Source organism: Neolamprologus multifasciatus, chromosome 5 (genome assembly GCF_963576455.1).
Source record: "Neolamprologus multifasciatus chromosome 5, fNeoMul1.2, whole genome shotgun sequence".
Taxonomy (NCBI): domain Eukaryota; kingdom Metazoa; phylum Chordata; class Actinopteri; order Cichliformes; family Cichlidae; genus Neolamprologus; species Neolamprologus multifasciatus.
In genome coordinates, this window is record NC_140443.1 from 13,728,731 (window position 1) to 13,742,065 (window position 13,335).

General features: G+C 37.0%; 1 protein-coding gene across 4 annotated transcripts in view; it reads right to left on the reverse strand.

Annotated features, from left to right (window-relative positions):
• Positions 1 to 4,755: 4,755 nt before the first annotated feature.
• Positions 4,756 to 13,335, reverse strand: part of raly (RALY heterogeneous nuclear ribonucleoprotein) — a 144,766-nt gene continuing 136,186 nt past the window's right edge. For all 4 annotated transcript variants that reach the window (XM_085160465.1, XM_085160464.1, XM_085160463.1 and 1 more), the window contains one exon: positions 4,756 to 6,816. In XM_085160465.1, the coding sequence (XP_085016591.1) occupies positions 6,688 to 6,816 (129 nt within the window). In that variant the 3' untranslated portion in view covers positions 4,756 to 6,687. The remainder of the gene's footprint in view (positions 6,817 to 13,335) is intronic.

A 13,335-nucleotide genomic window follows, 5' to 3' on the forward strand; every position in this document is an offset into this window, starting at 1 on the left:
TAGTGCATTTAGTTCCGTTCTTAACTCTTCTGCCTTGGGCCCTCTCGAGTGAAAGGTCTAAGATTGTAGATGGGACCCGTTGTGGGGAACTCCTGTAAAGTGGAATGCACATTCTCCATAACGTTAGCTGGTTAACCAGGGGCTATCTGACCGGAGAGGTTCACTGCATTTGGTCTTCCACGATGAAACAGTGAATAAATTTCTTCATCAGTACTACGATGCAGTACACTGGTACTAATATTTGGTTGGTCAGAACATGCATTTGCCAGGGTGTTAATTAGCTCCTCATTACTTAGAATTTGAGCCACAAGATTCCGTGCAGACTGGCTCATAATGCCATTCCTCGCAGTTACAAACAAGGAAAACACTAGATGGCACAAGCGCCTCCGTGACGTCAGGTTTCATTCAATATATTCAGAAGATCATTCCATATATTCAAGTTTCGTTCTATATATTCAAGTTTCATTCTATATATTCAAGTTTCGTTCTATATATTCAGAAGATCATTCTATATATATAATAATTTCCTAAACGGCATTCCATAGCACATATATATATATATATATATATATATATATATATATATATATATATATATATATACATATATTTGCGTTCGATATATCAGTGGATCTGCGTTCGATATATAAGAAGAGTAAGAAAATAAACATACACTTTAGGACCAGGGGTAAAGGGATCAATAACATTTAACATTTACAGTTTGATGATTTAAAGTCTCACACACAAGCCATCGAACGGGGAGGGGGGGCCTGCTGCTTCCAAATAGAGCACATTTCATTCATAATGATGTAAATCCAAGCCCATTATGGATTCATGATTTGAATCCTGGGTTGTGTGAAATCTCACAAATGCACCCTAGACAAAGTGAATCTGTGAACTAAGGTGTAGGTGTGTTAGATCATGTTGTGGTGATCCTCGGGTTGAAGGATCGGTGTTCATACTGGAGTGCAAAATTAAAACCAATGGAAGATGGACAAGAAAGGTTCAAAGCCATCAGGTCCTCAGTTTAGAAAATAGAGAAAAGAAGAGGAAGAGAAACAAGCAAAAGATACAGGTAAGCAGATGTGTGATTGGATAATGGCAGGTCATCCTGAAACAATCAGAATCAGAATCAAAATACTTTATTAATCCCTAAGGAAAGTATGTGCGTTACAGTTGCTCCAAGAAGAAATGGTAAAAATAGTAACAGTAACAGACTAAACTCCAAACAATACATTATGTTACAGATTTTAATATTAATTAGTCATTGTCAATTGTTGATTTGTCCTGTTCTCATTGTATGACAAATTATGATGGCTGTTTGGTAGCCGTTTGCATACTATGCATACTCTCTCTCTCTCTTCATATGTGTGTGTGTGTACAACAGCTTTATGTTAATGTACAATCCTTAATATGTTTTGTCTGTGTGTGTGTGTGTGTGTGTGTGTGTGTGTGTGTGTGTGTGTGTGTGGGGTGGGGGGTGGGGGGGGCTCAGAGGGAGTGTTCGTACAGGGCGCCAAACAGGCTAGGACCGCCACTGTGTACGCCGAAATCATCCTAGTGCAAAGACAAGTGGAAGCAGACAAAAACAACAAGCACGCATGCTACAAACTTTACCCGAGTCATTTAGGCATCCGTTAGCACATGATTCTCCTCATGGGGACCTGATATGTTTAATATGCTGCTGAGAATATACTCCAGAAGAAGCGTATAGTATAGCTTTTATTTTGGAAAGAGACATTTCTCTGTAATAAACTCTCTTTTCCAAGGATGAGTGATTTCTCAGTCAGATAGATTTATTACTTTGTTGTTTCAGCAACATTAAATTTAAAAACTGTACTTTTGAGTTAAAATATATATTTATAATTTTAATAAATGACAAATTAAAAAAGCATGAACATTTCTTTTTGTATCGAAAAAATATCCAACTGTGACACCAAAGTATCGAACCGAACCGTGAATTTTGTGTATCGTTGCACCCCTAATATATATATTCTCGCCTAAAAAGCAGTGTGGGCCCACTGGCTACATTTTCCCAACAAAAATCTGTTTCAGATGTGAACAATGAGTATTTGTTTTTAATAACTTTGATGGATAAGTACAGTGTGAACTATTATGTTTAAGGGAGTCTGGTCAAATAAAATTTTACTTGATTGGTATACATTCAGTTTATAACAAGCACATTTTCCTTTATGATTAATTATTTGAATTATATATATACAGAAGAGGATTAGGACCATGGGAAAAAGTGGGGACATCTTTTTTTTCAGAATTGTGAGATTAAACTTATTTAATTTTTTTTTTTTAATGTACAATCGACATTTTCTCTAAATGCATCACATGCATGCAATGATTTCCCAAGTTGAGTGTCGAGTTATGTGAAGAACAGATGCAAAGTGTGAGAGAGAATGGAGAGAATCGCACTGAGGAAAAAAAGCACTGCTTCACTGGGAATGTTAAGAATGTTAACTTCAGCTTATAAGACTCTGATCACAAAAGTCCTCAGACAACAATCACAAGTTCCAACCCTTTTATTTACATGTGTTGTAAAGGCCTCCAGCACCCTCAGTGCTGACGGAGTATTCTGTATCATACACAAGTCATTAAAAATAACAGCAAAGCCAACATCAGCATGTAAAAATCAGACTGGGATCGACTTGACTTTAGGGGCAGGTAGGGGTGGGAAAAATGGGGAAGAAGAGAAGAGAGTCTGAAACAAAAGCCATATACCATTTAAAAGACTTTCAATTCATAGTCAGTTTTCATTCTAGGATGAGAAGTAAAGACAGAGATCATTGTATAGTCAAACATAGCTCAATTTTACATGACGTGATGGGTAAAGATCTGCAGTAAGGCCTAATTATTCAAGGGTGTTTAATAACCATAAAAATGTAAATAACACCTTAACAATCAATATGGATCAAACATTAACTGGCTTCCCAATTTACACAATGAAGGGGATAAATAATATTGTTACTTAAAATAAATACTGTCTCTTCATACATGACATTTAAAGAACATGGTGGTGATTCAGAATGGAAAAAGAAAATAGTAGAATGTCCAACAAGAAAAGAGCGGAAAAGTAACAAATTAAATTAAAAGTAACAGATAAATATTTACAATAGATTTGGAAATCTGAAAGTAAGTAATAAAAAAGAATTGAACAGAAGCTAAAAAAGATTTTAAAAAAGCCATCATAAAGGTTCAGAAAGTGAAAGTACAGTGATGAGGCAGTACAGTCATTCAGAGACAAATTTACACCACCAATAAAGAGTGAAAAAAAAAATCAACATTCCACCTTTTTATGACCTCTTTCCCTATTTTTCCCTTTACTATAGACACAGACAAAGCATCCCAAATACTTTAAACTTTCAAGATTTCTTTGCTACCAGGCAACAGTAATACACTTCCACAATGGAGCTTCTCAAAGCAAAAAGGACCAAGTTCTTGAACAGTTACAGCAGTGCATGACTGCGTCCCCACATCATTTTAGTTAGGGTTATTCCTGAAACTGGTCCAAAATGAATGACTTACCATAAACACACACAAAAAACAGGTTTTTCAGTAATTGTGTAAATGAATGTTGCTTCTTTTAAACAAAACACAGAGCAGCAAAAATATTCCCAGTGCACTCAAATACATGTTATAAAAACAATGAATCCTTTAATAAAACTATGTAATCAAACTTTTTTTTTCTTGTTTCTGGGTAATAATTGATGTTTTTCCTGACTGTTTCCCATTGGTAGAGATAATGTGCACTGTACTTTCCAACCTTGGCGTTTTTCACCAAAAATCATTTTATGTAATTACTATTTTATGACCAAATAATTACTAGTTAATAGATAGGATCAAAAACAATCTTATAGTGTATATAGTATAATAGACAATAACGTTTAAGATTATATCAACTGTTGTCTGAGACCAGTTTATTGTTGCAGTGCCCGGTTGTTAAGGACTCATTCTGGGCCTCCAACCTCTTGGTTTAAATGACGTCACCATCCAACTTCTACAGTGGAATTATTACTTTATTCGTTGTATAAATTCACTCAGTATTAATAACAAATTTATATCAACTGAGCAATTTGATTAAAATAGTTGTTTTATTCCATAAATATCAAGTTGTAATATTCTACACTATGTCATTACTCAGTATGAATAAATATGTATTCACTTTAAATAGAAGGGTTTATGGTGGCCTAATGCATAAGAGAGGAATATACATGTTGTCAGTTTTCTAATGATTTTTTCTGACATTCCATTTATTCAATTCGATTTTATGACTATTAACCTGGGAATACGCTAGATGAAGCTCTGTTTCATTTCAGCTTTAAGACAACATCCCAGGACCCACCACAGCGTATTTCAGAAGCATCCAAGAAGCTGGTGAGGAGGGCATAACGTCAGACACAGGGATGGCATAGAAAATCTGGTCAGTTTTAAAAATATAAAAGACCACCTTGTGACTAAACTGTCGACTTCAAAAGGCATCCAGTGTTACTTAAAGCCTTCGTTGCCCAGCTTCAGACTACATCAGTAGCCTTTTAGAAGCAAAGTGTACTCTGCATGTATTTTTGTTTAATTGACTGGATTCTCCATGCTGTTTCTGTGCCCAGCCTCCTGGCCTCCTTATCAGCTTTGTGCAGCTTGATGTGGCCTCTGTAAAAACTAGAGCCGGCACAATTTTAAGTGATGTAGAGCTGCAAGTCTGTTCTGGGATGCTTTGGAATTCACTGGTGTATGTCTTGTGGAATTGCAAGCAATGTCTTGAATGGTTTAATCAACTCAGGTGGCTGCATTGGAGCTGGAATGCGACACAGATAAGTCCAGTGTATTTCAGGGGTTTGTCTTTCTGTAAGCATACTTCCCATAATCCTCTGAGCCAATTTCTTTGTAAAATCATACATGTTGATTAAAACCAATTTGTTTCAAAGACTTTTATATTAGTTGGAGGCTAAAAACCTGAAGTTTGAAAGGGTTTTTCCTAATAGCTAGTATTTTCAGGGCATCAGCCTCAGTTTGTAATGGGACATTGAATTCATTATTTATTTTTTAATTCATTTTAAAATAGAAGCTGAATTTGAAGTATTAGTCTTTGCTGTAATACTTCCATTTACAGTAAAAATTATAATCTACTGAAAAATGATTGACTGTAGATGTTTTCCAATTTTTCATATTCCCCTGAGCTACTGTGTACTGATTAAAACACTCTGGCTTGTGTTATTTTAAGTAAATCACTGTAATTGTATCAATGATGCTACTTAATGATGTCATATTTGTGTAAAATGTGCAAAAAATGGCCAAATAATGATTTCACATGGACAAATATTCACTCCCACTTGAAGGTCTTTAGCATCCCCACTCTGTCACATTACTCTGTTGTACATTACACATTAAATTTGTCGTACTTATCTTATTATTATGAAACCAAACAAAACCGGGACTGAAAGAATGAACGTATGCATTTTGATAGTAGAATTATTTTTTAATTACATTAAAAATGAGACTTGAAGTAATCCAGTGAGTTGTCTCCACATCCTTTGGGACACAGCAAAAACGTAGAGCTGACTTCAATTTCATCAACAGGTAAAGAAACAGGATGTGAACCAACATTCTTGTTGGTGTCTTGTTGTAATAAATAAAATGTGGTTATTATAGTCTTTCAATCATGGAGGCATGCATGTATGCATGTTCACACGTGTGTGAGCATGAATCATCAAGCATATATACGCCCTCCAGCATTCCATCCATCAGAAACTGTCAAGTAAAATGTTGCTGCTTTGTGTACTTGTCTGGTTAATTTTACATGTTGGTTTATTTGTGTAGAGCCTATACTACCCAAGCGACAGTGAATACATGCACATGTGAAATATTTGCTCATCAGCATCTTTTTATGTTGTTTTTTAGTTCATTGCATGATGTTCGGCATTTATCATCCTATTTCCCTTGCAATTTTAGCCCGGCCTGGCAGAACACTGTCACTTGACATTTGGGATTTTATGAGGCTATAATTGTAACAGAACAATTAGAAAAGTCCTGGTGTGCATGCTTAGATTTGCAAAATGTGACAGATAATCTACGCGTGCTGGGATTTGATTACAAATGTCATTACAAACATACACAAATTGAATACATGACTGATGTAGACATGAACAAATCTCAGTACATATTTGAAGATTTTTTTTTACATGTTTACAAATCTGATTACTCACACACTGATTGAGGTATGCAACTCTCTGCTCAACTCTTGCAAATAATTCTGCAACAATAATAGCCCCCGGGATTTTTTTTTACCTTGATATTAAAGAATCTATACTAAAAATAACAATCTCTATATGTTGTCCATTCAGTCATATTTTATGGCCTTTAAAGCAACAGATGGTCTGACAAGCTCCAGCTTTCCCAAAGAGAGCTCTTCTGTGAGTGAATAAACTGTCAGTTTAAGATGTGTTTTGACAACAGCCTGCTGTCTTTACTATCCCCCTGTTGCTCTGACACAGTGAATCTGGCTCCATCGCTAAGTTTTTTTGTTTTTTTTTGTCTTCATCATATCAATGTGTGTGTTGGTGTGCTAGTGTGTGTAATTCATTTTATGCACTCAGGCAGTAACCTGCTGTTTTATTATCTTCCTGTGGCTTGGACAAAGTGTCAAGTATATCTCTTTGCTGTGTTTTTACAGTTTTGTCTGTGTTAGTGAGTGAGCTTGTGAGTCTCATGATCCCTGCTGTTTGATGGTCTTCCTTTTCTGTTCTCTAGTTCTGTCTGTCCAGAGCGCTTTTCTCTCTCCCCCTCTGTCTCTCCCTCCACAGTTTCTAATACCTAAGACAAAAAGGGAAGAATAGTTCACAAAAGTGGTACAAAACAAGCATTGCAAACATCATTATCTCAGAAAAAGTGCATGCAAATTCATCAAAACATTCAGAAACTAAGCAGGGAGTAATGCTATTGCCCCTTGGGGATAAATAAAGTATTTCTGATTCCAATTCTGATTTATAGTCAGTGGATGTTGCATTAATGTATAGTCCAGTATAAGCTTGGTTGATGAAAGTAAGAAATAATACATCTTCATAAGTACTACTACTACTGCTATTAGTAATTTCCACTGAAAAGATGTCCCAAATTATAGAAACAAAATCATATCAGTGTCACAAATAAAACTAATTAATACCCAAACTCTGTCACAACAATGACTGTGTTGTGTCCATGTGTCAATGTGATAGACAACTTCCCTTTTTCAAATATTTTATGACTCTCAGCTTATTATTCTTACTTCTTGACATTCTGAGAAACTGTGGCTCTAATGATGTAATACATCAGGCACAGTCAGTTCAGCTTCTTTTCCCACCTGTTCATGTTTAACAGGATGCAATATGCGTCTCTGAAAAAGAGGCAGGGAGTTGTTCTGTTGAAGCTGTTGAGCAACTCCTCTATTTTTCCCAATAATATATCAACAGAGAGGGAAGAGCAATAGTAGAAGAGTCTGGGAAACTTAGAAACAGAGCTAAAATAATCAAAAATTCAGGGAATCCATGTCTGAAGTATAATTTTCCCGTGGACATGATTGATGGTGGAAGGATCAGGTGTGTAAATCAGACTTGCTGGATATAAAATATTTTAATCTATTTCTGACAGGCTTACTAGCTTTCAGTTATTTATTCTCCTCTATTTACAAAGGAGAAATAGTAGTTAATATGGTGTTATTCTAAATATAGGACAGAGACAAATTACAATACCACATACTAACGACAGTGCCACAGAACACTATGACACGGCTTAAGTCTTATAGGGGACAAATTTGATGATGATTATTATTATTGGTTATTTGTATATTATCTTGAACATATCTCCTGTTCTGGTCAATATCTAAAGGTTTGCTTCTAAAACAGTGATATCTAAAAAATATATAAATAAATAGTAAAATAGTTGTCTGTCGTGCTGAAATTTCAGTTGTGTTTTGTTTTTTTCATTACACAGTTGCTTATTTTCATGCTGATGCGTACATTGGAGCCCATATGTGAACAGCATGATGGACACGATGCCTAAAATATGACGTGAAGTGAAGTGCTACATCTGCGCAGGGTGCGAGGTACCCTGTGTGTACAAAGGCTTTGATGTGAGAGTGTGGAGAAATTGAAGAAGCTGAACAATGTAAGGCTAATGCAGAAAAGTACTGAAGGTCATCAGCGCTGCTTACATGCACATAAAACTATTAGTGATTTGTGAACTGCTGTCTTGTCTGCTGATAACAAGGCAGTTGTCTTTCTTGTGTGGTGCACAAGGAAGTGTAACCTTTTGCTAGTGACAATGTACATTAATCAGCATGACTGCAGTGAAATTGCTGTTGTTAAATAAGACACTAAAACTCCAATACGATATGAAAGTACAACATTTAAAACTATTAAAGGAGAGAATGAGAAGAAAAGGTTAAAAAAAAGCATAAAAGAATGTAAAAAAATGTAATGTGAATGCCTCAATATACTAACTAAACATCTGTATCATAAGTTGTTTGCATTTTGGAAAAATAAATGCTGATTTGACTAAAGGTAAAATAATCCATCTGTCTTTTAATGTTTTTTTTCCAAAGTTAGCAAATCTATGATGGACTGCTCTGTCATGTGAACTTTAATTGTCAAATAAATTAATAAACAAACAAACAAAAAATGTTGTAATATAACGAAATCAATGGTGTTCTGTTTAATATTATAAAATAAAAAATGTTATAACTCCTCTGTGATTATATAGAACAATGCTGAACATAGAATAATTTCACTTCATGAATTTATATAAAATCAGCATGTCACATCTGTGTTAGAGTTTGATTTGCTTGCTTTATCTTGTCTAGCAGTGACCTACTTTGTTTAGACCAGGGGTCAGCAACCCTAGGCATGCGTGCCACAGTTGGCACGCGAAGGGTTAACTGTTGGCACAACCATAGCTGGACTGGCCATTGGGTATACGGGCATTTGCTCGGTGGGCCGATTATTTATTTTTTATTTTTTTGTAACGGTATAAACAATGAAAGGTGGTGGATTGGCCAGATGCTGGCCGGTGTGTAAAAATAACTCAGTTGTTTGGTGGTGGCTGTGGCGGAGCTTCCACAGATTCAGTAAAATTAACAAGTGGAGGCCAGCAGGTGGATGAGGGAGAGGGGAGGCAGGAGGAGGAGAGACCCGAGGCAGCCGATGGTCCGAGTGTCAGGTGAACTGAACTTCAGGTAAGAAGTTATGACCTGCAGTCTATCTGGGTCAGATATAAACTAAGTTTAGGTGGAGTTTATTTTCGTTGTGCTGAGATTTTACAGTCAGTTACAATAACTCGTACTGCGTACTGGCTAGCATGACGGAGTTTCTATACAGCTGGGTGGGTGCTATGATGTTACTGATAGTGAACTTTATTATATTCATAAAGTTAGTTAGTAGAGTTGCCAACCGTCCCGTACAAACTACGGAATCGTCCCGCAATCAGATAAATTATTACGCGTTTCGTGTGGAGCTGAGAGGGGACGCAGTTTGTCTAGGATGGAAAAAGACACACAGGTGGATTTATTCTGTCTTATGCTGCACAGCTGCCTCTTCTTCTCTCATTCTCTCTCTCCTGTTGCTACGTTAATCATGAAACTGATCAATGATCAGCTGATCGGCTTTTCTCTCTTGTTTGTTTATCGCCCACTTTGCGCCAGAAAGAGGAAACTGCCGGATGTCGCGCTAAACAGCAGCACGTTTAAGCTTGATCAGCTGTTGTTAGAATGTTAGAATTTATTTAATATTAATTTCTAATATCAGCTGATGTTTGCTGGAGCCACAGCTGTAAAACCTGCTGGTCATGATATCGGTTTGGTTATCTGGTGAGAGGGAAACATGAAGATGAAACCAGGAGATGTCCTTACTGAATCATCAGAGCTGAACAGGTGATGGAGAAACAGGTTTACCTTTTAGGTGACATGAATGAGTTGAAGGGAAGTTATGAACTGTTTCTGAGAGACAAATAACACTAGGATCCTTTTCTAAGTAGCTGACAGCTGGTAACTATGCAGGGGCGGATCTAGCAAAGTTTTGCCAGGGGGGCCAGGCGGGGCATTCTCATTTAAAATATCTTGCTTTTATTAAATAATTATCTGAATCTTACAACCAAAGTTTTTATCTGACATAAAATGTATAGAAATCATACATATACCAACAAGACTGTACATCACTGTCACAACAGCGTTTGTTTTCATTCAAAGGCTTAATGGATTTAATACCTGGTGGGCCGGTCTTTAGTCAAAATGCCCGGGCCAATTTTTTGTCCCAGTCCAGCCCTGGGCACGACACGCAGTGAATTAATCTGAGAAGGTGCATCAAAAAATAAATGGCCACACCAGCGGTGCACATCACAACTCAGCTCGTATAGACACATTAGTTGTGCCTCTTCTTAATGACGGTATCTTAGCTAATAACCCCAACTACCAGATTCAGCTTGTAATTGGCTAAAAATAACTTAGCCTACTAGTAAGAGGGTCGTTGTTAGCTTTCAACATTCTGACACTTCAAAAAATTCAGGAGCTGTCTGCTCAGCACAGCATCAGCACCACGGAAATACACAGATACATCCGTAGACTCAAGACACAATGCATTTTTGGGACTTTCAGGTGTATGGACCAATGTTTTATTTTCTGATCAAACCAGAAATCTTTAATGAGCAGCTAAATTTGTCTCGCATTAACTGGCTGAGTTAATGCCAGTTAATGCAACATCGAAGCAGCTGGAATCCACAGCTGTGCGTGTTCATGGAGCTGCATTTTCACCTGCTGGACATCACTACCTGACAAGTTTAACTGTCTTCAGAACATTGCAGAGGCCTTATTGACAGTATTTGGCTCTACATATCTGTGTGAGCAGATTTTCTCTCACATGAGTGTCCTCAGGTAGCCGTCTGAATGCTGGACACTCGGAGACCTGTGTCTCTGAGTGGGAGACCAGAGATCACATAACATGTGTGTCTCTGTATTAACAGACATGCCATATTGGCTTAGTTTATTTTTCTTATCATTGTTGTGAGGAGACCATAAATAGCATTTGTATTTTCTGTTGTACAGTTCATTTGCTGTTATGGATAAAAAGTGTCTTTTTTTGTTTCAAAATAGTTGATAACTATTCGCTGATAGCTGCCAACATCTGCAAACAAATATAATTCTATAAAGTGGTTCTATATATTGTGTAACTGTTCATATGTAGCGTTTTTAAATTTATTGCTAATTCAATCATATGGCACACTGACTTCTGAGGAAATTTTAAATGGCACTTGCCATCAGAAAGGTTGCCTACCCCTGGTTTAGACAGTCAGATTTGCTCCAGTAAGATTCTGTGAGCTCTCTTTTTACTGAGATCTGTAGATCTAATCAAACATAAGCTGAAAGAGACAGTTAAAAATATATACATATGTGCTCATGTTTCATATATTATGCAAAGACATGTATCAGGATTTATTTATAAGTGTCTCCAAACAATTTCAGGGAATTGCATGCTATGTCAACACTCGGATCCAGATGTAAGAATTTCTAAGATGACAAAAACGCTACTCTCGCAGGAATACAAGTATGGGGATCACTACACAGTGTAAACAGTGTTCTCATATTTATTATGTTGAATATTGTTATAAGGTGGAGTGGTGGTTAGCCCTTCTGCCCCACAGCAAAAAGATCCTGGGCTCAATCTGGCTGCAGCCTTTCAGTGTGGGTTTTGAATGTTCTTGCTGTGTCTGCATGGGCTCGCTCTGTGTACTGCTGCTTCCCACAGCCCAAAGACATGCATAGTGTTAGGTCAATTTGAGAGTCCAAATTGCCCATGGATGTGAATGTGAGTGTGTACAGTGAATGTCCCTCGATGTGTTACCCCTGTGACAGATTGGTGACCTGTCCATGGTTGTACCCACTTGGCTGTTTAGATAGGTAACCCTGAATTGGGTAAGTGTAAGAAAATGCCTGGAATACTGTTATATACTGTACACTGTGTTCTCACCAAAGCAGTACTCATGTAGAGGAATATGTCTGTATACTGGCTCCAAAACCACACATGAATCTAAATATACAGTAACAGCTGGTCATATATGTTATGATGTGGTAGATAATGTGCAGGTAAATCAAAAGAAAGAAAGAAAAATAAATATCATAGAGTGCCACACTGTTTCCCTTATATACAACAATATACAGTAATATGTCTGTGTAACTACACATAGTCAGTGCAGGCTGCAGAAATTGGGGATTAAACCACGTAACATTATAAGGACCTGGGCTTAATCAAATCCACAGCTTTAAATTTATGTTGTTAACCATGGATGTTTTCAGTCACTCGTATATTTACAAAGGCACGCAAGAGACTGTGCTGTGTGTATGAGTGTGTGTGTGTGTACATTTGCACAGTACTATGTGTTATTTTCATAACTTCTTGCCCTAAGCCTGCACAAATTGCAAATTTCCTCCGCTCTTATGAGAAAACAGTTTCACATTGTTCAGATTATTTCTGACTCCTTTTATATACTTTAACCACTGTCACATTTAAGATTCTTTTAAAATGCCATCGGCCCATTAACTTAATGTCAGCTGAATAAACTCATTTGTTTCAGAAGACTTACTTGTAAAACTCCACTACAGAAGTTAATTCAGCAGAAAACAAGTCATGAATAAAGTTTTGGTGTGGGATGTTAAAATTCCTGGATTGGTACTATAAGATTGCGATGGATTAAAGTAAGAAATTGGCCTACCATAAGATCATTCATTTACTGGACTGGACTGGCGAGTTCAAAAGTATGGGCTCACAATGTGGTCATAAATATTTTGTACTTCTAAATCGTGTGTGTGTGGCCAAAAAAACCCCCTGCAAGTTACAAGTATGAATTTTGACCCTATTTTTCTTTCTTTCATCTGATTGGTCAATGTCATGTCAATCACAAATGTAACAATCCAATCGGAGAACAAATGAGTTTGGCTGTCGGAGGGGCACTTTTTTGAACTGCAGGTTGAAGGGTGATACAGTTTGAAGCTGGAGGATTTCTATATTAATATCTGATAGCAGTTAGATCCCCTAACTTTCAGCAGCTGTTGAAAGGATAAATTTGTGGTATATCAGTGGTTAGAAATACCATTATTACTTTAGGATTAGTTTAACACAAAGTCAGGGCTGACCCGGGACCATTGCTGTGAGTTACAGTGCGCAGCATAAAAGTCCTTTCACATCGGATGCAGGATGTGCTGCTAATGCTAACTAAAAGCAAAGGATCCAGAATTTGTTGCGCTGGCTGCTGAGCTCTGTGGGTTTTTGCAGCAGCTCTACCTGTACTAGATGCACCTATTCCTTGTCGTTT